The sequence below is a fragment of the Lagopus muta genome, chromosome Z (genome assembly GCF_023343835.1).
Source record: "Lagopus muta isolate bLagMut1 chromosome Z, bLagMut1 primary, whole genome shotgun sequence".
Classification (NCBI taxonomy): Eukaryota; Metazoa; Chordata; class Aves; order Galliformes; family Phasianidae; genus Lagopus; species Lagopus muta.
In genome coordinates, this window is record NC_064472.1 from 32489721 (window position 1) to 32515794 (window position 26074).

General features: G+C 35.2%; 1 protein-coding gene across 15 annotated transcripts in view; it reads left to right on the forward strand.

Moving 5' to 3' along the window:
* CCDC171 (coiled-coil domain containing 171) overlaps window positions 1-26074 on the forward strand; it is a 217685-nt gene that overhangs the window by 57289 nt on the left and 134322 nt on the right. For 13 of the 15 annotated variants that reach the window (XR_007373821.1, XR_007373820.1, XR_007373822.1 and 10 more), the window contains 10 exons: window positions 359-462; window positions 3219-3308; window positions 5136-5336; window positions 7241-7408; window positions 9342-9530; window positions 15040-15544; window positions 16240-16356; window positions 20771-20997; window positions 21633-21815; window positions 23726-23911. Coding sequence is in view for 9 of the 15 variants with exons in the window: in XM_048930579.1 (XP_048786536.1) it covers window positions 359-462; window positions 3219-3308; window positions 5136-5336; window positions 7241-7408; window positions 9342-9530; window positions 15040-15544; window positions 16240-16356; window positions 20771-20997; window positions 21633-21815; window positions 23726-23911 (1970 nt within the window). In the remaining 6 variants the exon portion in view is untranslated. Of the gene's footprint in view, window positions 1-358; window positions 463-3218; window positions 3309-5135; window positions 5337-7240; window positions 7409-9341; window positions 9531-15039; window positions 15545-16239; window positions 16357-20770; window positions 20998-21632; window positions 21816-23725; window positions 23912-24363; window positions 25048-26074 lie in introns of those variants that run through there. The other 2 variants (XM_048930585.1, XM_048930584.1) reach the window with 2 other exon arrangements.

Sequence of the window (26074 nt, forward strand, 5' to 3'; positions counted from 1 at the left end):
CATGTTTTTCAGGCTGTGTTATTGTGCGGTTTTAATGCTGGCTGGTATGACTGAATAACAGAGATTTGACCGCTGTAGAACTTGTATGTGAGACTGCATAACAAATACATTAAGTAAAAATATAACTCAGAATTTACAGTTCTGTATTTTGCATTAAAGCTTTTATACAAATGTCTTTCAGCTGTATTTATTGTGAAAGTGTGACCATCCAATTTTATCTCCTGTGGACAACAAGGCTGCTGTTCAGTGTTTTGTATTGTAATTGAAGCCCTAACTAATTTTAATACCTCTCATCTGTGTGAGTAGTTTTTTCTCTGTGGCTTTATGGGCTTAATTTTCATTCTGTATTTTTCTTTAGGCTCTCATAAGGACAAAGATAAACCTTCAAGCCTCTCTGTCCTTGAGACTTTGAGGTGTACCTTGACAGCTTACCAGAGCAAGCTGGAAGACACATCTAATGAGGTAACACTTGCACTGTTTGGCTCTATACCTATTGCCTTCGGCCTGCAGCAGTACATGTGCTTTGCTTGTAGCAAAGGTCAGAAGAGAGGGAATGCTGACAGCTTCACATATACTAAAAGAAATAGTCTCTGTCACTACTGTTTCTCTAAGCTTGCCTTACAGTGAAGTTTCACTTACATTTGGGAGGAAGGGGAAGAAGAGTGTCTTTTTTTTCCTTTTTTTGTGTGTTTTTTTTTTTTAATGTGTTGAGCTTATTATTTTTAATAAACAGGCATGGAAATAGTTCTTCTGAATCTCTAATTTCGGCTAAAAGAGAGTGTAAGAGTTTGATGGGCTGTGTATTACATAATAATAGTGAATGCCACTTGAGCCTCAACAGTCTTTGATATCAGATATGCAAATATGCACCCTGTTGTATATTTTGGAAGTGGCATACTTTGCTGAGGTTAGTGACTTTATTATGAAGTCTCTTGTTTTTGGTGATTTCCAGCAGTCTTTTCAAGTAAACTTGGCACCTTGGCAGTAATTTCATTAGGATATCTAAGATGACAATTGATACATTTCAGTTTTGTGAGTCTTATCTTTGATTAAAAAAAAAAAAAAAAAGATGCTTTTGATAGAATTCTGCTGACCTTTTATTTCACTGTCTGAAAAGTCACAATCTTGCATTTATTTTCTCATTTGTATTGCTAATGTAATTAAATTAATCCTCTTGGGTTTAAATGTTTTATGAATTTGTGGCTTTAAAGGTTGCAGAGAGAAGTTAAATGCACTCTTCTAAAGCTTTTTTGTACAGAATTGTAAATAACTTATCTTTGGATTAAGTTAGCAAGTACAGATGACAAAAGTGCAGTAAGATTGTAAAAATGCCAGTAGTGATTTTTCATTCCTGAGTTTCATCTTTTGTCTTTACACAAACACAGCCTTGCTGTGCCTTCATAATGTTAAAAACAAAACTGTATCATCTTCACCCCTCTTATTGGAAAAAGCCTAGCATCCTGGAATACTGTTGAGTTTGTTCAATGGGTGCAAAAATAAGTAACCATGGAAACAATTACACTTTAGTAAACAGCAAGCACGGTTAGGTCTCTCCCAGTGAGATAAGAGAACTGACGTGTATAGTCATTATGAAAGTCTTCTGAGACCCAAGTCTGGGAGCTGCAGAGTAACTAGGAACATATTACCCACAGCGAATTGTTATTTGGGAGGAGGAATGTCACGTGATATGCAGCACAGTTGAAAAGTCGACTCAGCAGGCTTTGGCTTAGTGATGTGCTTTGTTGTGAAACTGTGCCAGAGACAGCAGTGGGGAGACCAAGGGGGTGGCTGCTAAGAAAGCAAAGTGAGTATTCTGACAGAAAGAAGAATGAACTGTCAAGGAAAATAAATCGCAAGCAGAGCAGGACCAACTGATGACCTGCCACAAGACTTCCCAGTAGGACTGCGTGTGACTGACCCTGAAGTTGTCATACGGAGCCAGAGATCACTGAGCACCTTCATTGTGCACAGAAAGGGCAGCGCTCTGCCCTTTTTCATTGTCCCTGCCCGCACGGATAACAGTGCTTTTGGCTTCTTGCATGTCGGATATGTTTAGTAATAAAACTGTTCCCTATAATACAGTAAAACTAAGAGGGACGATAGAGGGCATTGTGCAATAAAATAGGGTGTTTTATTACACACCACTTAGGGTTTAGTTTAGAAGAATTGTGGAGCAGTTATTTTTATAGTGAGGCTTCCAACATGATCACGTATATCGATGAAATTATTAATATGCATTTACATATGTGTGTACGTGTGTAATCTGCTGATAGACTTGGCATTTGTCACCTTCAGCTTAGTGTGCTAAATGTTGAATTAAATGGTCTACTTTGGTTGTGTGACTGAAAGGTGTACACGTTTTGGTTTTGACAGAACATAAGCTTTTGACTTTTTGTATAGTATACAGGTTAGAATAGGTTTGGAAAGAGAGAAAGGGCTACTAAACCAATAAAATTACTGCATTCCGTAATGTACTGCAGTTATTTCCTTACTTTTTTTGCCAGGTCTACTTATCTGAGAGGGAACAAAAATATAGGCTCCAGAATAATTAGTGAATTTTGCGAATGGGATATTTGACTTTCGAGTTGCTTTTGAGTGCTCAGCTGTGAGGAATAACCTTTACTATAGTAGCTATATATGTGGTGCTTAATTTCAGACATACTTATTATTAACCACTCTGTAACACAGATTGTAGTGATGTCTCTGAAAGTGAAAAATGAAGCTGGTATACATACTGGTCACGACCTACCTCTAAGATAGGTTACATCTTATCGTACCTCTCTTAAGAACATTGCTACTTCTTCAGGTTGTGTGAGTGCTATGCTGCCCTTAGTAAAAGTGGAGGCTACTCTCTACATGGACACCTTCTACAGAAGGCCACTGACTTTGAAAGCTTGTTTTCTGAAACTACTCCCTAAATCATAATCTAAATGTATTACCTTTCAGACACACTTCAGAGTCTTTGTTTTTTGTCAAATGTTTTGAGATGAGAAAGTTAATACTGGGCTCAGTTTGGGATTTTAACCACTACTATTTATCTTTAATAACTGTAAAATAGCTTTTGGTTCTTTTTTAATGGCACATTATTTAGGTTGTAGAAAGCGTAAATATTGTCAAAGGAATTGAAAAGAAGTTTATTATAAATAATTCTTCCTTTGTATTAAAGTTATTATGTTGCTTTGCTCTAAAAGTCTTCTTGACCTTCATGTTTTTCACAGCTTAAGAAAATGAACACTTTGTGTGAAAACACAGCAAAAGAGCTTGAGATATCCAAAGACAAGATGTATGTTTTAAGTCAAGACCTTAAGGTATGGTTTAATGAACTTAACATTGAATTTAAAAGTTCTGCAATTAGTATCCTTCCAGATTTAAGTTATCTTTTTGTTTTATCAGAATAAGTCTCTATATCTTTGTGTTCTGTTAAGTAGACTAATTACCTAGCAAGCTAGTTTGAAGTCATGCTGCCTTATCCTAGTCACAACCTGAGTCTCTGCAACTTAGCATTCCAGTCATTTCACTTCTGAAATGATTTGAAATATTTTTTTTTAATTTGTAAAGTATTGATTTATATTGAAATGAATGTCAGTATTTTTTTTCTTAACTAGCTGTATCTACTTTCTGAAGAGATCTAAAATGAAAAGAATTATTTCATTACCTCTGCACACATGAAAGAACATTTTATTTAGGATGTCCTTCTCCAATTTTTGTATCAGACGTTAATATAGGTATTAGGTATCAAGTTAATGCACAGTACGAAGTTGCTTATAGTAAGATGTACCTGGGAACTGCTAAAAATGCTTCAGAACTTAATAACTCTTCTCTTTACTTTCTGAATTAGGATATTTTTTTGTTTGTTTGCTTGTTTGTTCTTTGTTTCTGTTTTTGGCTGACATGCCACTTTTCTGGAACTCCTGTCTGATTACACCAGTGGCCAAGGTACTGAAGAAGTCTTGGGGTTGTGGTTAAATTCAATCTCCCAGTTGATTATTGCCAAAATAAAATGTCTTTATTCCCAATGTTGCTCAGATTCTTTTGCTGGGGACATTCTGTTTTATCAGATCAGTTTAGTTGCAGATATTTCTGCAACGTACACTGAATCTTATATTAGTTTATATTTGGACACGATCTCTTCTAATTGTTTCTTTCTTTACTAGTTAATTTATGTTGAGGACACATAAGACTACTTCTTCTGTTATATGTTATTTTAAAATCTTAGGTGCTTTATTTTTTCCTGATGTTTTGCAGTAGGTACGTGTATTCTTCATGAAAAAAAAAAAATGAGCATGCTTTGTATACAGTACAAAAATTTCTTTAAGTCATTGGTAATAAAATTCAATAAATATTTGTTAGAAATTTGCCAATGCTTTCATCTTTAAATATTCTCATTAAGAAGAAAAGTTGACATTGTCTAATGAATTGTCTTCTATATTTTCTGTATAATCAACTATGGTCTTATAGAAAATAAACAGTGCTTCCATTTCGTTTAAGAAAAGCAGTGTTTTAACAACCTGTGGCAGTTCCAGAAGTCCAGTGCTTATAGGAACGACAAGCATGTGTATTTACTCACTCCATGTCAGCAATCTGTGACCCTAAAAGGCGTAATTTAAAAAATTGCTTGTTTATGAGTTTGGTCTTGATAACATGAAAGTACTTGTAACCATTTCTGTTAAATAGTTTGTTTTCATGGTCACACCTCCAAAGGGACTCCTCAAATTGTTATTATTTTTTCCATACCATAAAGAGGACATTGTGCACAGTAGCTGTTCATGTTGTCCACCAAGGTGACTGTAATGGATCAGAGATTAAATTTTGAAAGTAATGTGTCTTTTCAGTGTCTTTAAGAGCAATCCACTCTGCTGAGGATAATTTATGTTCGTGATTTTTGTATTCTCGTTTGGAAAGAGAAACTGGATTCTGAATTCAGAAGGAAATTTTGTCATACCGTGGTGCTTTTGACTTTCAGAGATACATTTCTGATGTTGTCCAGTTCACAGTTATGTCAACTTTGAAAAGTCTATTAGTAGCAAGATGCAGATAGGGAGATGTGAGCCTAGAGCCTTCAGCTCTGGAGTAATGTGGCATTTCATGGAGCAAAGTTCTTACCAGCATTTCTGTTCTGTGCCTCTGTTCTACAGGAAGCACGGGATAAGCTGGCCGATGCCAATAAAGAGTTAAATCTTCTGCATACTGAGTGTGCAGACAGAACAGCTTTAATAGGAACTTTACAAATGGAACTACAGAATGTGCAGCAGCGCTGGGAGGAGGAGAAAGTACGTGCCGCAGAATCTGAAAATGAAATCCAGAAGCTTACCAGGGCTTACCAGAAGGATATGGAGGTATTACCAGAGACAAGATGACTGTCAAAAAGTCTTTATTTAATCTCACTTTATACATTTACATACATCAGATGGTTACTTTTAGACTTAACAGATTTACCCCAAAAATATGATTTTAAGATACGTATTCTGAAATATGTATTTAATATCTACAAGATCTGAGGATACGTTCTTTCTCCTTCCATCTGTGTTGGAACTAATATCTTAACTCTTCTGGTATTTTGAATTTTTGAACAACTGAGTTTATTTAAACAGCTATACCTGATGAACATTAATTTTTCTTTCAGCTTGAAAGTCAGCAGAAATATTCTATACACTGGAACATACGGTAGTGTTGTCTTCACATGTTGTTAATTACTGATTCACATAGCAATTAATAGTTAGGAAATGTGAAATTTTGCCTGCCTGACCTGAAAATTCTTCTTTGCAACCTGTTAGCTTGTTGTGGTGTACTGTAAGTGGGAATTGCTTCAAAACTTTTTATTTCAGGACTTTTTTCTCTGTCTCCTTATAGATATTGATTTTCTTGCTTTCTTTCACCCTGTAAAGTAGCTCTGTACTAGCAATAGCAGTGATTTTTTTTATCATTCTTGTCCATATTGAGCTCATTACTTCCACAAATTTAAATGTGCATGCCAGTTTGAGTAAAAAGGAAACATTCTTTCCACCTCCCTAGCAGTCTGGTATTTAAATAGTGTCCACATGAAGCAGCTGGAATTGTTATACACATCAGATAATGATTAAAGTGAAGGAAACTAGAAGCCTGGTTATATTGTAAAGTCAGCATGTCTACTGAACTGTGGTTGCATTCAACATGTGTGAATTGATTTGAGGTCTTGGGATCCCTTATTTTCATGCCAAATGTATAATTATCATCCTTGGTTTATCACAGCTCTAGCAAAAATGCAGTGATGATGGCACACTGCAGTTTCCTTGGGAATTAAAAGATCTGCCAGAAATAAAGTTAGAACAAACTAAACTACTTTACTTTTTTTTTTTTTTTTTCCCTTGGCCTAAAACACCATGAAATAATTGTGAGAAAATGCACTGAAATGCAGTGAAAGAGTCAGAAAAAACATAGTCTCTCAACTTAGTTGTCCGCAATTCCTTGATTTAAAGCCTCATCCAGAGCCTCTGGAAAACAATGGGAACATTTCCACTGGTTTATTGACTTTGAATAAGGGCTCTATTTCTTGTGGCTATTGAGGTACAGCTTTCTGTCATTTTCTTAATGAAGGCTGCTAAGTTGCATATATGTACTAAAAGGATGAAGTCTGGAATTTCCATTGCCTGCTTTTGTTTCTAAGGAGGATTTGTAACATACCAATTTATTATACCACTGACTAAAATCAGTATAAATGAGAGAGATGTGGGTTGTGAAATTTTACTGATGAAGCTGTAAGCCTGCTTTGTCTAACTATTTGATTGTACACATTTCACACAAAAGAAATTTTTGAATGATTGTAGTCTCAGTTGTTTGAACAGCATTTTGTGCTGCTCAGCTATGAGACTGCTTTCTGTCTGCTATGCAGGTATTGGAGGTAAGTATGGCTTGAATGTACCTGGAAGTGTTAAATGCAATTTCATCATTTATGTTACTGATAGCACTACTGATAGCAGTGTCGGGTTGCATTGGTTTTGAGCACTGCAAATTTGGGTTTTCTGTATTTATATGGTATTTCTAATAATACAGATGTTGTACAAACTGTGTTCCTATTCTAACTTTAATATGTTTGACTGTGAATATTAACAGCATTGCCTTTGAAAAGGTTTGAGAATGAGCTCTTATGTGTTTGTTTTTTGTTTTTGTTTTTTTTTTAAATCTGTGTTACTACAAGTGTGATGTATCTCTTTGGATTCTAACATGGTTCATAGTTAACAGTTGATTTTTCTTTTTTTCTCAGGAGAAGCTAACCTTCCTTCATGGCTTATACCAGCGTTTGGTAGCTGGCTGTGTGCTTATAAAACAACCAGAAGGCATCCTAGATAGATTCTCTTGGTCGGAGCTTTGTGCAGTCTTGCAGGAGAATGTTGATGCCCTGATCTTAGACCTCAACAGGGCTAATGAGAAGGTAAGTGTCCTTAGGCACCAGCTACCTCTATTAAATTCAGTGACATTTGTCCACATCACAGTATCATTAAAAAGGACTGACATTCATCTTATTTCAAAAAGAATTTGGGCGTTAATAATTCAATACCATTAATTATGGCTTGTCTACAACTCAGTTTGATGCCATTGCTGTGGGCATGTAAAAGTGACTGAAGTCTGTATGAAGTCTCTAAGCTCCGCTTTCTGTGCAGGACATGCTAATAGTACTAGCCAATATTAGCCACAGGGACCTAATTAAAAGAAAATAAATTAATCTTACTGATGAAGCAATTCAAAGAACTTAGTCATTTACACTAATAAAGCAAGTCTTTATTTTAGCATAAAACAGAAACAAAATGCACTTACTTTAGGAACATCATTTTTGAATTATGTGCTTAAGATTCAGATATACTACTGGAAGAAATGCCCTATGTATTTTTTGTTTAATTATAACTTCTTGACCATGAGATTTATATTCAGAAATACAATAGAAAACAGTTATTTTTGTAAAGTATGTCAGTGTGTGCTAATATTTGTTCAAGGAGGGAACTGCACTTTTCTGAGTGACTTCAATGTTACTAAGCTTTCGTGGCCATTCTTCATGGAAATCTCGACTTTTTTTAGGAGAAAGAAAAGTTTTAAAAGGACTTAAACTGGCTCTTCTGTCTAACATACACCACTCTTCAGTTTCAGTTCATGTTCTGACACCTTCGATCAGGGCAGGTCTAGACTGACATGGTCTAGTAGAATGGTTCCAGATCCTGGCTGCTTTGGACATGTTGGTATTGAAGCATCAGAAGGGAAAGGCTGTTTCAGAATCTTCTCATCTGCTGGAATTGTGGGCAGACTTGAGACAGAGCTAGTTTTATTCAGAGAATTATTCTGACTCTTCCCATTATTTGGATAATAACCTAACAGTCAATCAAAACTACAACAGAAATGTAGATTAGAATAAATTCTGGACTATGGAGACTGACTGTACAGGCAAAATTTCTATTTTCATTTCAAAATAGAGGTGGAAAGAAAGCAGAAGTGAAGGGAGTGGACACTGTTGGCAGTGACTTCGGGTATATTTTTCTTCTTTCAGCATTTTAATTTAGTAAGCTTGTTGTGATTGATTAAGAGGGCTGTAGGGCTCTCATCACATACTTATCAACTTTTTGAGGATTTGGGGCAGCCTTCCTGTGGTCTACCTGTTTTCTCAGAACAAAATTTTTCTTCTGCTCTGTCATGTGATGGTTTTTAAAAATACATTGCTGGTACTCTTCTGTAACAAAATATATGTATGTGTATTTAGAGATTATTGTGAGCTTCATTCATTCCTCCATTAGTTTGCATGGGAACTGAGAAGTTGAATCTCAGAGTGAATCCTTTCATGCTCATTGGAATCACGTCGTAATCTAGTGAGCTTTTAGAATCTAGTAATCTAGTGAACTTTTTAGAAGAATCTTCTATACACTTCTTGCAGTCACTTTCATACTCAATGTATGAAAAGCACTGGTTTTCTAAGGAAAGAAAAAATAAAATTAAGAGCTAGTTTTTTTCGTTATTACTTGCAGTTCTTGCAAGCTACTAGAGTACTAGTATGATTGGATTACTAATTTAGCAATGCAAGATTTAGCTTTTTTTCAATGTAAGCAAGAGATCTCTGGTTCAGATTTCCAAGAAAGAAGGCAGCAGTTATCTTCAAGAAAGAACAAAGGTGGCCAGAATAAAAGCCATTTTTCTAACATGTCTTGCAAGATTCAAGAAAGTGTTCTGTCATGAAAGGCTTTTTACTTCTAATAAATACGTTGAAGAAATTAAAATTTAGATTTTATGCTGCAAGAGTCTGTGCTTAAATTAATATGTACAGTTATAGTCAAAAGGTTTATACGTGGGGAGATAATGTTTCTTTTTAAACACCTGTCACACAGATATCTCACCTAGAATATATTTGTAAGAACAAGTCTGATACTATGAAGGAGCTTCAGCGGAGCCAGGAAGATGATATTAGCAAAATGGCTGAGCACATGAAAGCACAGGAAAGCTGTTGGCAGAAACAAAAAAAGTGCCTGGAACAGCAGTACTCAGATCTCCTTGGGGAAGTTCATGCAAGGGCACAGGTATGGTGCTGTGAAGTTCTCTCGTTTTTTTTCCTTGTAAATATTTAATGGACTATTTCAGTAGTTTGAGCTTCTAACCAATTTCAGATTATTTGGGAATTTTAGTGTATTTTAAAAATAATTAAAAAAAAATACTGCATCACTACAGCAACTGTGCTAGTTTTCATTTCTCTCGGAATAGGAAACAAATGACTATTTAAATACTGCTTATTTCAGTCTAGCACTTACTAGTGACTTTTTTTTTCTTTACAGCTAAAGGTGTAAGATATAAATTACTTGTATTAGAAATTATGTAGTATAGCAGCGTACTGAAAACATGGCTCTCTGCTGTGGGCTGTGCATTAGCCAAACCTGGAAGATGCTTTATCTGTCAACTAATTGTAAGGAACTGCTGTGTTTCTACCCAGGAAATGCTTTTTCTTAGAAATATCTGTGCATATTTTTTAGAAAAAAAAGTTACGTAGGTGTACAAACTGATGGGGTTGGTACCTTGGCAGTGTAGCATCTGTATGCACAGATCACTCAGCAGAACTTTGTTGCATCTTTGTTCTTTCTAGAGTTCCAGTTTGCATGGAATAAGACATTCTAATTTCCTCTGAATTTCTGCTTTTCAAGTTTGGACCTGCAAATATTGATTAAACTTTTACCTTTTTGAGCTCCACAAGCTTCATGGATATCAGCAGTTAGGACTGCTGTAGTCTTGACTGCCTGCTTCTTGCGAGACTTGATTGTCTTTTCCTTATTATATTTTGGACCTGTCAACTGTGTTAATCTGGACAGTTGCTGCAGTGCTGAATCAGTTATGCAGATACACTAATGTAGCTTTATTAACATAGAAAGCATATATGAAGGCAAATAGAAAAATGGCAATTCAGACATGTGTTTTAGATCTGTATTCATGACTTTATCAGTTTTTCTGAGAGCTGTAACTGCACAGCAGTGTGAGTAAAATATTTTGGAGACTGTTGTTTTGGTGTCTTGGAACTGACGTGGAGAATTGGAACTTTTCTGAAAGGTTCCTTTTTAATTGAAATGGGATGTAGCAATATGGAGACAGTAACAACTGCCAGTGCTTCTGCCCTCAGCTAGTACTGTTCAGGATCCCTGACTTCAAGGTGGGATCTGAGGTTACTGTTAGATTGTACACCACAGCTGTTATTGTTGATCAGGTGAATGATGTAACCAGAAAGCAGTTTCACTGTTTTTCTGTATGGCAGAATTTCCCAGAGTTGCCTTAGTACTGATCAGCAATAAACAAACTCCCTACAGATAATGCCATTCTTGTTCCTGGTTTCCATATTCAGTCAGTTGAGCTTAAAATATCCCTTTTCCCTGCCTTAAGTAGAAAAAACAGTCCCCATGATTTGGTAGAGTGCCATTCTGAAAATGTTACTATGCCTATTCCTTAGCCTCACACAGATTATTTATTTAGCCAATGCATAGTCTCATAGGAAATGACTTCTGAATTTTAACTAGCAGTTGTTGTTTATTATATAGGCATTTATTAATCTGTCCCCATTTCTTGTGGCAGCTGCTTAAAATAGGAGGGTTTTGTTCTCATATAGAAAAATATGTTGTAAGAGAAAAATCCTGTAACTGTGTAGTTTGTTCCAAAAGTAATTCTTCCTATCTGTTTCTGTGGAAACCACAACAGATACAGAGAGCACAATAACACTATTTGAAAGTCCAAATTCTCAGCTACAAAACACAAAACATTGTTTTTCAACATCGTTGCCATCATTAGGTATGCATTTTTGCCAGCAATGAACAACAGCCTGCATACGACACTTGTAAAAATCTGCACCAGTGAAACTTGGTTTCTGTTACTGTTTCACATTTGCTATGATGGTGGTGGTTTTAGAAAAATGTTGCCCACGCAGTCCATTTTTCATTGGCCCAAACAGATGAAAGTCAGAACGATCCAAATCTAGACTGTATGGTGCTTGAAATAGGACAGTTCAGCCAAGATTGGTAGTGTTCTCCACGGTCTGGGGCCTGGCATTATCGTGTTGCAGGAGAAAGCTTATCTTCTTATGTGGCCTGACTCTGGAAGTTCAAGCCATCAGCATTACAATGTAGCGTTCAAGGTTGATGGTTTGTCCAGGTTGCAGGAAATCCAGAAGGATCTCCTTTCCTATTCCAGAAGATAGTGCATACCCTTTTACCTGCTGAAGACTGCATATTGAGCTTTCTCTTTGATGAGGATTTCACTGCTCCATGGACTGCCATTTTGAATCCTGCTAGTAGTGGTGACACTACCATCATTACCAGTCTTATCACTGGTAATGATGCAATTACGAGACCAGGAGATTGTCACCTTCAGTTTCATATTCATTCATTATTTCCTGACAAACGTGTATGTGGTGTTCATTCTGTTCCTGAGTGAGCAATCATGGGACCCATCTGGCACAAACTTTGTGATATTCCAGTCTTGTCACCATCGTTTCAATGCATTGAAGCAGATATTTCTAGCTCCATGCGTAGTTCCCTGATTGTAATTTGTTGATTCGTCTGGATGCGGTGATCAAGGCGCTCTTCATTCTGCGATGTAACAGCTGTGCATGGCTATCCAGAATGTGGCTTGTCTTTCATGTTGTTTTTTCCACTGCTGAAAACCACCACCCACCACCTCACTGTGCTCACATCCAGTGTTTGGGCTCCATAAATGTTCAGCAATCATCGATGAATGTCAGCGGGTGCAATTTTTTCTGCATGGAGGAATTCAGTGACACACTTTTTCTTCGTCTACACTTCTGTGTCAGATGCCATTCTGTCAGACTGGCCCTCTGCTACCATCTGTCATATAGCATCAACATGTAATGGAATAGTGTTGGAGAAGTTCAACCTCTCTTGCCATACCAGCATCTTCTGCCTCTGATGTCTTGGGCCAACATTACATAATAGGAGGCATTACTTTCAGAGCAGCCCTCATATGTTAAAATGTTAATTTCAACAGATTAACGAAATTTTACGAAAAGGGAAAAGGGGAAAAAATCCTTTATGGATTTAAAAAAAAAAAAAAAAGGTCTTTTATTAGATTTTGGTTTTTTGGTTGTTAAGGAGCTTTGCTTTTGGTGAATTAGACAAAGGCTGTGGTATCTTGCAATAACATCAGAATTTAGTGTTTTAACCCAGAAAAATAAAACAAATGAGATACAGAAAGATGTTCTGAAACCAATTCATTATATTTCTAGCTTTCAGTTCTGTTTTCTTGCCAAAATAAAGCGTAAGGACACAAAAACGAGTAGAATAAAACTCTGCTGCTAGTAGTGTCTGAATTTTTAGTAAATGGTTCTTAAAATTCACCAAGTCTGTAAGCCACTCAGAATCCCTCAGAATTGAAGCATCCAAGGAAGCTGGTTTGCCAGCATTTAGGAGGAGCATTCTGTATTTCTTTCAAAATTGTCCATTTGAGTTTCGAAGAAAGCCTTAAAAATAATGAAGAGGAAGTTGTAATTAATTATCAGACATCGACAGTATTTCTTTTTTTAAAAAAAATCTGTTGTTAGGGAATGTCTTGTTCACTTTTGCTTGTTCTCATATAACTAGAAGGATTTAAATGCTATGCTTTATTTAAAAAAAGAAAAGAAAAGAAAAGAAAAGTAAGCTTTAATTAGCTAGAGAACTGAATGTTAGTGTAGCTGCCTAACAGCCCTGTAGGGATCATACTTTTATGTTTGTTTACTCAGATATTGGCCTTTCACCTGTTCTGGCCAGAAACCATAAGTTGTTTTCTAAATTCAGCTTACCTTTTGAGTTGCTTCCAGTCATGCTACCAGCTTTTTTTTTTTTTCTGTAAAAATCAAACACTGTAAATAATGCAGTAGCTCTGAAAATATTGTGCATGTTCATGCTTAATTTTAGAGTGACATATGAGGCCTCTGAGTTGCATTTTATAATTGAATTGTTCAGTTATCCATTCTAAATTTGTGTTACGGGAAATATTTTAATAAGGCTACACTGTTTTACATACCAGTAGGTTTTATGAATGCTACTTTCTATATATCTGTATTGTCAAAACATCTGCAAAATCTACCTGCTGTTGTTTTATTTCTTCCTCTTGAAGAGGAAGGTGTGTAAGTGTGGTCATGAAGGTGTCATTCTGTTTGTCTTCCTAGTCTAGCCAAAATGCTTTTTCCTCTGTCAAAAAAATATTTAAATATTTATTTGGTTAAAGACCTTCTGAGCTGTCAGGGTTGCCTTTTTACAGAAACTTGTAAACTTTGTTTCAATTCTAGGGATAGCTTATGTACTTTTTCCTCTCCATGTTTATTGGAAGAGGCAGAAGAAATTAGAGTGCATTCATTTGCTTGAGGCCTGTAGCAAAGTTGACATGTAGAAACATGGCTGGTAGATACCATTTGAGTTCTGTTTTGCCCTCATTTTCCCGCAGGAATAACCACTGATCCCCATTTTTAAACAAAACTGTTAAGGGCTCCAAGAGAGGGAGCTAAAGCTTAACGTAGTCCTCTCTGTTTATCATACTGACTTGGCATTCTACTTTTTTGTGTTCACATATTGTAACTAGAGCTTGAAAGAAAAAAAGCTTAACTTGAGCTTGTGGTTTCTTTGTGAAGTGTATAAAAATTACTTCTTTTTATCACTGGATCCTGCTTAAACATAGACTCAAGTACTCCAATCGCAGAGGACTCTCATGCATCAGGAAGCCAGTCTAAGCCTCTGAGGCTACAGCATAATGTCTTGATTCTGGTACAAGAACATGCATGGCATCAACACCAACCAGCATGCATGGTCTAAGTGTAGTCCTGGTGTTTTTGGTGTCATCACTTTTCTTCTTCACTGTTTTTAACATTCCTCCTTCTCTGTTTAAAGGCTTAGAGAGGGAAAAAAATGATACAAGTTGAAAAAAATCCATGATGGATGTAGTGAAAATAAAAATGCCTGTATTACATTGTTCTTTTCAAAACAGTGTCTCTGTTCTGTATGAGACATAATTAATCTGTGAATTTATAAGTAGGGGGTTGATTACAAAGTAATTAGGAGATCACCTTTATTTCCCCTTTCCCAGCTGCTACCAATCTGTCTATTTTTATCTTCCAGAGTTTTCCTTACTTTTTTTCCTCTCATACTTTCTTTTCTGCTTTGAAGAACAATGTTCTTTCTGAAACAGGAACATGTAGTTGTGTATTGTTAGGCAAACAATTGTGTTGTGGACAGCCAGGTACTGTTGATCACTTGCTGTGATCTATTGTTGTAAATGTGGTTTAGCTTCAGAAATCTGAAGTCCGTTTAGAGTTACAGAACACTGTGCAAATTTTACTCATGTTGATGTTTAGTTTGCATATATGTGTTTCTATAGCTTTTTTCTAGGAGACATGTTTTAGCTATATTGTTGACGATATTCTTTTAGCTGCTTTTTTTTTTTTAATTTTATTTTTTTTTCGGTGAAATGGTTTGTTTTTTTTTTTTAATTTAAGCAATTACCTTCAGTTAATATATCTTTTATTTTGTTTTGTTTTGTTTTGTTTTTCCTCCTCCTTTATCCCAGGAATACCAAGAAACAGCAGAGAACAACAAAGAAAAAATCTGTGTCCTTGAAAAAAGGCGGGAGCAATTGGCCCTTGAAAATCTCTATGTGAAAAATACATTAACAGAGATTCGGAAGGAGCATTCATCTCTCCTGGCAGCATGTGCGCTATTGGCAGGTGCCCTGTATCCTCTCTATGGCCGATCATGTGCTATGGCTATACAAAGAGACCTTCTTCAGGAGCAGGTCAACGTTTATGAATTAGTCAACCAGGAAATTAGGACTCTTGTTCATGTTCTCTCTGGTGTAGATGGGGAGAAGGAAGATGATGCGAAAATTAAGAAACAAAAATTCAGAGGCCTGATACGTGTGTTCCGAAGAGGTGTCATTGCAGTTTTGGCAGCTAACAGACTTAAAGTTCTGTCCCAGTCTTCTAGTTGCCTCTTCTCATTGATAAATGGCTTTAAAGAAGGCACTGGAATTCTAGTGTGTGTAGGGGACTCCAAAGGCAAGCATAATATGTCAAGTAAGCTAATTGTTTTCTTGTTTTATAAATGTTATGTCACATTACATGGTTAGTGAATAATAAATAATGATGTTAATAATAGGGTGTAAAGTCTCATGTATTAACATCTTAACAAATGGATTTTGTGCATTTCTTGACAAATGTAATTTCCCCAAAAAAGACACTACTTAGTCTGTACAGCTGTAACCTTTCTTTCAGTGCTTCACATGTGATTTCATACTGTTTGATATCTCTGACACTTTTACTATGTGTTTTGGAATTAGACACCACCATATCTTCTGTTTCATCTGTTTTAGAAAAGATAACTCTTTTTATAAATCAGTTTCACAATTTTTATCCTACTCAAAATGGGAAAAAAAAATTGCATTTTGATTCAGGTGAAATATTAGTATAGAATGTCTGATGTATTTTCTCTGGAGATTATATAGTCTTTCTCTTCCTTTCTGTTACCGAATTGCTTCCCCTCCAGGAAAGAATGATATCCAAAATGTTTCACAAACTCAAAGATTCATTTACTTTCCTATTTGCTTTATTAGCTGTTGAAAAATACTTAATGTAGTCTAGAATATGCTAAAAGAGGAGTCAGTTTGTCAGTTATACACTAAGTTTTGATCAATTTCTGAAAGATATAGAGATGGTAGTCTGCCTTATCTGTGTTATTCAATTTTATTGCTCCCTACAATTCTCTTTCACAGGACACAACAAGGAAGGAATTCGTTGTGTTGAAGCACTCAACTGGTTTACTAGTTCTGATCTCCTTACTGCAATAATCAGTTCTGTCACAGAATTACAGGATATTATTAGCAGAACAGGTAAATTAAAAAATATTATTGTAGTAGATTCAAACACGTAAACATATCCCATGAATTATGAAGTTCACATGATTGAAATTCTTACTGTTTTATATGAACTATTTTTTATTAAGTCTTTTCAATACATATGGTCATGGAAATAGAAGGCTTAAGAGTGTTTTTAGAAATCACCTGGACCTCTTTGTTGTGAGTAAGAAAAAATACATGTGTGCTGTGCCAGTACATATGTGGCTAATTTGTTCTTAAAAATTTCTAGTGATGTATTAAGACATTTTAAAAGCTTCTTTTTTTGTATTTAAGGAATATGTACCAAAATATTTAAAAGCTTACTAGTTACCTTGTTCCGCTTTTCTAACATTCAAAAAATATTTTACTGAAGACCAACCTTATTTTTTATATGAAGTGTATGGCATTTCTGATTTAAATGTGGACCCTAAAGCTGGGACTTATTTAACCTGGGATACTACCCCCACTGACTGTGTGAATTTTCTACTATGTTTTACAGGAAATGTATCTAAATACCAGATGTGAACTTAGAATTTCTGAAGCTACTAGCATCTTGAAAACAATTGTCTTTTCATACTGTTTTCATCTTTTGTACTTATTATTTTGCTGTTTCTGACAGAGAAATAAATACCTGTCAATTTACACACTATATAGCAATCTTTATCTTGTTTCCCTATTGTATTCCCTCTTTAAGCAGATCCTTTTGTCACAGTTACTTAATTTTCTTAGCCTCTCCTCACATTTGTGTTGTACTAGGCCTATGGAAAATTTTAATGCCAGTCTTTGGATATGTTATCTCTTGATTCCCATCTGTTAGCTGTTGATGTCTTTGCTAAGAAGACTAAGATAAAATCTCGCTTGGTTCCTCTGCATTGCTGTTACCCTTATTTGTTCTTTGCTACCTGGCAATTTTGGAGTCCCAAAACCATATCACAGAATAATAGATATTAAAGGGTATATAAAGAATATTAAAAGAAGGCTAATTTACAGAAGTAAAGCCATTTAATGAAAAATATTTTGATTGAGTTTCAGGTGCTCTCTTCATGTCTAATCCTGTTTTCAGCAATTTAAATCTATATCCATACAAAACAAAGTTTGAACTGTTTTTCAAGACGTTACAGGGTTTATACTGCAAGTATTCTTGTGTATAGACTACTTAATAAGATCTACAAATACAAAAGATAAACTCTAGTATAAACTCTACTTCTGCATCAATACGCTGAATTTGACTTGTTAGAATACCCTAATTGTCTTTTACCCATATTGAAGTAGATGGGCATTTTGATAGGCTTTTATATGAACTTGATTTTACTTGATATCTCTGTACGCAGCACAGTTTTTTTGGTGTTTAGAATTAGCAAGAACCATGCTGAGAATATTATAACTGCAAATAATTTAAGTCATATTTTTAGAGAACATCAAGTTCTTACTGCTCGTGTAGTACTTGAGATTCCATTACTCATGGGATCAAAAGTCTCTGAAGAACCTTTGGTTCAAAAAATATTAATAAGTCATTGGACATCAAATTTCCAGAAGTACAGAAGTGACAAAGCTTTGTAGGAATATATTTGAAAGAAAGGCTTGCATATTTTTGCTTTTATTTTCTGCAAGCCCTATTTCAAACAGGATTTAAAGCTGCAAACTGGCTCGAATGATTTTGAAAAATGTTTGAATATAAGTAGACAATCTGAGAGGCATTTTCTCTCATCAGATCTTGAAATTCTAGCACTTCCAGATTAGACTTGCCATCATAGGAGAGAGAAAGCACAAGGAAGAAAGTTCTTTGTGCATCTACAATATGAAATGGTTCAGTGTCTTGAAAGGGCTTTTAAAAATGACCAGGCTCTGAGGAATTATTTGGGGCATTTCAGAGAACCCAAATCTGTCACACAGAATTGGAACTCTGGGACTTGTGCTTCGAGGCGCATTTATTGTGCTTCTAATTTAAAAAATATATATGCTCTCTCTTTTAACGTTTATGATTGCTTCCCATCACATTGGTTGGTCCTCACTCCAGCATGTCTTGGAATGATCTCTTATGTTCAACTTGATTAGAAGTTTAAGTGTACTGTACTACAGTAAAACAGAAGAAGTATAGATCAAGTATTTTGAATACAAATATAATCAATTGAAACATATACAAAGGTTTTGAAATTTGATCTTTTAGTTAATTTTAGTCTTGTGTAGTACTGTAGTACTATTGAATTCATTCTCTTGACTGTTTTATCTTTGTTTTATCTTTGATTCTTTGTTGGCATATTCTTCAAATGTATATGCTTAAAGCATACATTCTCTACCCAGTGGTTATAGATAAGTTCCTTGTGGAACTTCATTATATTTTTATTTTATCTTTCAAAACAGTAACTTATATCAACTTTGATTTTGAAATAGGATAATAACTTGATGCAACACAGTTCCTCCAAAATATTATTATTAGTTTAATTTAAATGTGGTTAAACTGGTGATTCTAAACACAGGAGAAACATCTAAACATAGCAGACCATCTTTAGTACTGAATACATTGAGAAATACTGGCAACACATGATACAGGCAAACTGTGTCACGTAAAAAGACGTAGACGGAGGTGCCATGGTTAATGGAGCAAAAAGAGGTTATTGACATATCAGTGTTTTCATATCTACCAAGAATCACTTTGAAGGAGAGGTTTTTGGAAGGTTTTTGTGTCTTCTTATGTGTTAGGTAGTAAGCATAGTTCCAGTTTTAGGTAAATTGCACTAAGCATTCGAACTAATCATTGTCGTTACAACTGAAGAAATGAGAGGGTCTTTAAAACTGAAAGGGAGGACAAGACTAAATTTTTCAAGAGTTGAAATGACAAAGAGAGCTGATCTTGAATGTGATCAGCAATGGAGAACCAGCAGAAGAAAAAAGGAGGAGCCTTGGCAAAAGGAGGCACAGCATTGCAATACCTGTTTCTTCTGGCTAAGACAGGAATCATTTTTTCCTGTTTCAAAAGCCGCTTGGTTTACTGAGGTAAAATATAAAAGTGTTGGACAATGTTTTTAGCTTTAAAGATGAGTAGAAGGAGACCTATCTAAGGAAGTGAAGAAACGACAGATTTACTATTAATAGGAGTTGTGGAGAGCATGAACTAAAAAATGATAATTTCAGTTTAATCACTGACATCATTGAAATGGTGGTATTTTGAAATAGAATTAGGAGAATGGCTGTGAAAAAATACTATCTGACCTTATCATGCACTATTTCATTTGTTTGCTTACAGGCAATTTGGTTCTTATATATATAAATGATGTATTCTTTATAGTGAGAATCGAACTCTGAAGATAGCAATAATCTTATTTTATTTGCTCTGAACCTTTGGCTTTATTCTTGTAATGTATAATAAGAAGAAATTATTTTACTTACTAAAAGCTATCACTATTATTTTCTCTGTATACACTTTTAAGTAAATATTTTAATTCACTACAGCAACAGGAGATCTGCTGTACTACTGAATGTAAATAAGCTCTTCCATGCTTGTCATCTTACACTGATAGTATCATAAGACAAGTAATGACAGATTAAGACCTGCCTAGCAGAGGGAAAACTAAATTACAAGACTTTTATTAAGGCATAAATAAACCTATTAACTCTTATCTGGAATACCAATTAGTGGAAGGAGCACTGACAATTTTATTTATCAACATTAAACACAATTATTAATTACAGACCTGACGAATCTAGCAGTAAGCAGGACATGTTGGGTGTGCTGGGGCCTTAAGTCCATTATATGAGAAGGATGATTACCAAAATCCTGTGGGGAAATAAGTAATTGTAGCTGTAAAATTTTAATTGCCTTGGAATAAGGTAAATTATATTCTCTTGTCTCAGAATATAAATACTATGGCATTAAGGTACCAAGGCTCACTAATTTTGAACAGCAAATGATTTAGACATCTATGGAGGGGAGGGAAGAGGAATCAGAAAATGCTCAGAAATTTGCATTGTAAATATTGTGATAAAGTGATTCACCATGTGCTATATTATCTGATATATTTGATCTGACTTGCATTTTGCTTGCATCAGTCTTACATTTTTTTTTTAATAAATCACAAAATATGAACATGCAAAAAAGGCTTCAGAATGTGTAGTGTTGGAGGAGAACATTTAAAAAGATACAGAAAACAGTTATTTGTAAAACGCATTCTATTCTTTTAGATCCTATCCAGTCTTGCCCTTCCTATCCAGAGATTGATAGAAGTAGACTGTTTACTGCTAAGTACAGAACTTGTTCTATATTTGCTCTGATACATTCCCTGGTCCTCAGTCTTCCATTATCTGAGGCAAATTTCCTGCTGATAGATGCTATTTGTTGTTACTTTTTTTTTTTTTTCCTGAAAAAATGAGATTCTTAACCTCTTTGATGTTTTGTTGTTATTTCTTAAAGATCCAAAGTCTTGTCTTTCTGGACGCTTGCTTGTAAGTGCAGCCAGGAACTCCTTTTCAAAACTTATGGACAAGCTTAATACAATAATGGAGACTGTTCCATTAGATAGCAGCAGGAGTGTTACTTACGTGGAGAAAAACTCCTTGGTACGGAGGCTGGCTCATGGACTTCATAAAATAAATGCACAAGCTCTGGAAGCTGGATCATGTGACAGATGGCCCATTATGGTATGCATGTTTATAGTGCTACTTCAAGTAAACAGTGTGTTCACAGCGCAAGTGTTACGGTGTAACTCTCTTCATGGTGCCATTAATTTTGTTCCAGATTTATGAATCAGTTACATTGAAGTCAGCTATGTAGGGATTTAGAATTTGATTTGCAACGCCATAAAACATCATGTCTTGGGTAGATCTTCTAAAGTTTAGGAATTTTAAGAAGGAATTTGAGGTGCGCAAGAAAAAGTTCTATCAAAATTATATTTGATTTACAGGCGCAAACTTGCTTTTCAGCTACTACATGTTAAGGTTTGTTTGTTTTTTCTGTTAAGGTTACCTTCCAGTGAAGATAACCTTCTCCTCTCTAATAGAAATTAAAGGTTAAGGTCTCTCTCGCAGAGCCTGTCTTCTATTGTGAGTCTTGCATGAAAACAAGATAATTCTCTGGAAACAAAATTTTCAGTAACCCTCAAAGGTGGATGAAATGCATTCATGTTTTTGCACTTGTGCATCTTCTAGAGATGGAGAACAAGACAATAGTTTTGCATAATTTTCTTGAATATTACTGTTACTGCTTTTATAAACAGCGTATAAATACAAAATGGCACACTTTTATAGCACATGAAATTCTTTCCATTTACCAACAGAAGAGCATAGCATCCTTGCAGAAGCAAATATTTGAATTGACACAAAGACTTCATACAGTAGAGGTGGAGCGCCGCTCACTACGCCTGGAACTTGCAGAATTCAAGTTGAATTTCAGTAAGATGAAACAGGAGGCTGACAAAACCCAGAGCCTGAAAGAGCAATTAAGTTTGTTTAGGCAATCTGTAAGTATATTTGATTTAGAGGAGACTGCTTACAAGAGTCCTCCCTTTTATGCATTTTTTTCCATTTGTATTCTTTTGAAAAACAAGTGTAAAGTCAATGTACTATTAACAGAATTTTTCAAATATTTTACTTTGTAAATGTCTAAACCATAAGCAAAATGCATTTAGAAATATCTCCTACCCACAGGAGTTTTGCTTTGGCTTGCAGAATAAGGTGTTTTGTGCAAATTACACATTTGGATTTCAGCAGTTCAAGTTTAGTTCTATACGTTAAAATGTTGATGTTATTTGTATGCCCTAAAAGAATTTATAGATTTCACATCAAAAGAGTAAATTTGGCTAGAGTGAGGGTACAAAGTAAGTACGTTCATGACAAACTCATAAGCAATAATGTAACATTTTAAATTCTACATTTATATTGAATTGAAAAATAATAAGAAAGGATTCTGTAGCTATGTTGGTCAGAAAAGAAAGGCCAAGGAGAGTGTTCCCCTTCTGATAAATGTGAAGGCAGTAGTGGCTTCAGCAGACTTGGAGAAGGCTGAAGTACTCAGTGAGTTCTTTGCCTGATTCTTCACTGGCAGTCAGGCTTCCCACACTTTTCATGTACCTTAACCTCTGGGTGTGGACTTCAGGGAGCAAAATCTCTTTCACTCTCTTTCCAGGGGAGGGCCAGTGCTGAATGATGTCTACCAGGGTCATGTCTTCGTATCCATGCTCTTCAGCATCTTTACCAATGATTTAGGCAGTGAGGTTGTGTACACATTCAGCAAGCTTGCTGATGACACTGAACTGAGTGTTGTAGTAGATATTATTGCAAGGAGCTGCACTTGGGCCAGGGTAATCCCAGGTATCTGTACAAACTGGGGGAGGATCTCCTTATGAGTAGCTGTGTGGAGAAGGATTTGGGGGTCCTGGTGGAGGTTTCTTAACTACTTAAAGTCATTATGTAACAAGTAATGGTCATGTTCTGTGAGGGATTTAGTCTTCTCAGATTATCACTGCCCTAGAGCTTGAATTCTTTGTCCACATTATGTCCTTTTGTAGATGGTTGGTGTACTCCCCATCATGCTCTTTCATCTGTACCTTCAGTCCTTATTGCAGTGAGAAATGCTGTGGGTTGACTGGACACCTTTCTTCCTGTAATTCTATTGCTTAAAGTCAAAATTGATCTAATGATTTAGCAGATTGAGAAACTGGGTGGATAAGTGTCCCCATATACGCTTTTTTGCTGCTTTGGGCAGCCGTAATATTCATTTCTCAGAATGAGCAGTATTAGCTGTAGTTGTGCCCGAAGTTGATCTTGAGGCCCAGGTGATAGACCTGTTAGGGTGACCCAATCAAAACACTTAACCAGAAAATATTTAATAGATTATTTCACTTCTTGTTCGTAGGCAGTAAAATAATTTTTTAATTTCAAATGAATAAGGGTATCTGATCATCTTCAGTTTTGTTCATAATGGTTTTATCCCCTTTTACAGTTCTGGGGTGCTTAAATGAAAATGTCATTTAGATGTAGATGCTTTATTTCTTTCTTCTGATCCATATTGAGCAGAGGAGAAATGGTCCAGGGAGGCATTTACAATGGCTAATATGTTGCACGCTGAAATGTGATGTTGATCTTCATATTTCCTTTTTAATACTGATTTTTTTACAACCTCACTATGTTAATTTGGATAAAATAATTAATGCATACTGTTTACAATACCCTAAATGCTTTTTTTTTCCAGAAAAAGTTGCCTACTGTTTAGTACTTCATGATCTGCCTTCATATTTAAAAACCTAAGTGTTCATCTTGAGCGTGCTTTTATTTTAGAATTTTGTATGCTAGCAAATAGAATTCTGGAAGTCAAGCATGTAAACAAATGAATATAGTTATGCAATCAAACACAATTTATTTCCCTTATCAGAAATTGATCGCTCACAAGAGGTTTGAAAGTGCATGTGAAGAATTAAATAATGCATTACATTGGGAGCATCAAGCACAAGTGCTGTTGAATGAACAGGCACAACAGCTACAGGAGTTAAATAATAAACTAGAATTGCACTCCAGTGAAGAAGCAGATAAAAACCAAGTCTTAAGTGAAACTATAAAGGTAAGATGATTATTCTTACAAAACAGACACCTGAAGTATACCTTTTTGTGAATGAGCAAAATCTTTCAGGTTTTGTTTAAATAAAATGTTAGTAGTAGTTTAATTCATACTGCTGAATCTATTGGAGTTCTGTGGTACTTAGAAAAGACTTCCAAGATGAAATGTTAAGATATGATCTCCAATTTCTGTTTTTAGGAGTATCCAATGTACAGCAGTATCAGTAATCTGTGAAGTATTTTGAGCTGGCATTGTAGATAAGAGATGGGAGTTTTAGGTGTCATGAGGTGTTTGCAGGCTAAATGAAAAAGAGGAAATAAATGAGTTTCTTTTCTAGAGATCATTAGAATATTTTAAAATCTCAACTAACTGTTTTCTGAATCCTAATCTTAGTGCAAATAATGCATTTGCTAAGTTGTTAGGTGAGTGTATTGAAAGAGGTCCTTTTTCACCAGGAATTAAATTTTCCTCAGACATATCAGTAATGAAGAAAAAGAACTTTTATCAGCAACTTTGGTAACCAATAAAGGAGCAGAGATGAACTAGGAGCTTTCAAATGAGATGGATAACACGGAAACAGCAGAAACATTTGTTGACAGCTAATAATGCGTGGTGACCTTAACTCTGCCGTTTTTATTTATTTTTTTATTTAAAGCAGGCTTTGCTGCTTCTACCTCTTCTTCAATACTACTATTTTTTTTTCACCTCCTGGTGTTTTTCTGTGAAATGATAGTTGAGCAGAAGAGAGTACTTCACTGGTATTTGGAGAAATAAAAGCATTTACAATTCTGAGGAAGGATTTAAGGAAGAAGTGATAAGGAAAGTGTAGAAACAGAATGAGAACCTAAAAGACACAAACTACAAACCTAGTGTAAGTGTCAGAGAACATTGTTGAAAACACAGCAATGAAGACGGATGTCAAGGATGATGTTGGCGAAGTGTTATGGTTTGAAATGTTGTGCAGTGGAGAATGCTGAAGGATATTGTTTAATTTAGTAAGAAGAGTTTTCATTAGAAGTATTACTTACTATATGAGCTGTGTCTCACTAAGGGAGAAAGACGATACAATTGCAGTTTAACAGTTGGTTTTTATGATTTTCTTCTCTCTCATGTCCCTAGTTGTGGGTGTTTTGTTTCTGTGTTAGAGTAAATTAAACTTGTCTGTTTAAATTTGTTTTTTTGCTAATACTATTGGTTTTTTTTTATTGTTTCAGATAAAATGAATTATGTATAATCTTAATAATAATAATAAATATAATCCTGATAATTAGGCTTGTTTGATTCCTTTGGAAATTTTTTGATTTTTTAAAATGATTATTAGTATCATAAAGAAGGGAAAGAATAGAAGACAGGTCTTATTTGAAATCTTAATCTGAGTCTATTCTTAGTACATTGCTTTATGGTTACTCCATCTTGATTAGTAAATAATTCCTTTCTGTTTGTTTGGAGATGAAACTAGAAGTCAGTTGTAAGCATTTAAAATACAGGATAGAGTTTTAAACAAATCCGTTACGTGCATTATTGGATACTGAATTAGATTTAACAGCTTCTGGGCTTTATTAATGAAACTTAGAACATGGTGCTGTTCGTAAAGTGCATTCTATTTCTGCAACCCCTAGTAGTTGTTGGCTACTAGAAGAACTTGCTTTAGTTGTAAAATGCTTGAAAACTTACTGAAGCTTATGAAGATACAGCAGCTAGAAGTCTAGCTGTTATGATAGGATAAAGGCTACAAAAGCAGACAAAATAAGCCTTAAAGCTACAACTTCTACCACTTGCAATTATTCTGATTTGTTTTCAAATGCATTACTCTGTGATTCTCTCAATTCTTTCCATGGATGAGTTAGAACTAAACATAGTGGTAGACTTACTGCTGTATACTTGCCCCATGGTAACTGTGATTAAAGCAAGTCTGTTATTAACTTCTGTTTAAATACTAAAAGGTTGATTGATGTCACAGAATTGAAGGGTTTGGAAGGGATTTCTGGTGATCATCTAACTCTCCCTCTCTGCTAAAGCAGGTTTCCTACAGTAGATTACACAGGAAAGCATCCAAGTTGGTTCTGAATATCTACAGAGAAGGAGACTCTACAGTTTCTGTGGGCATCTTGTTGCATTGCTCTGTCACTCCCAAAATAACGAAGTTTTTCCTTATGTTTGTATGGA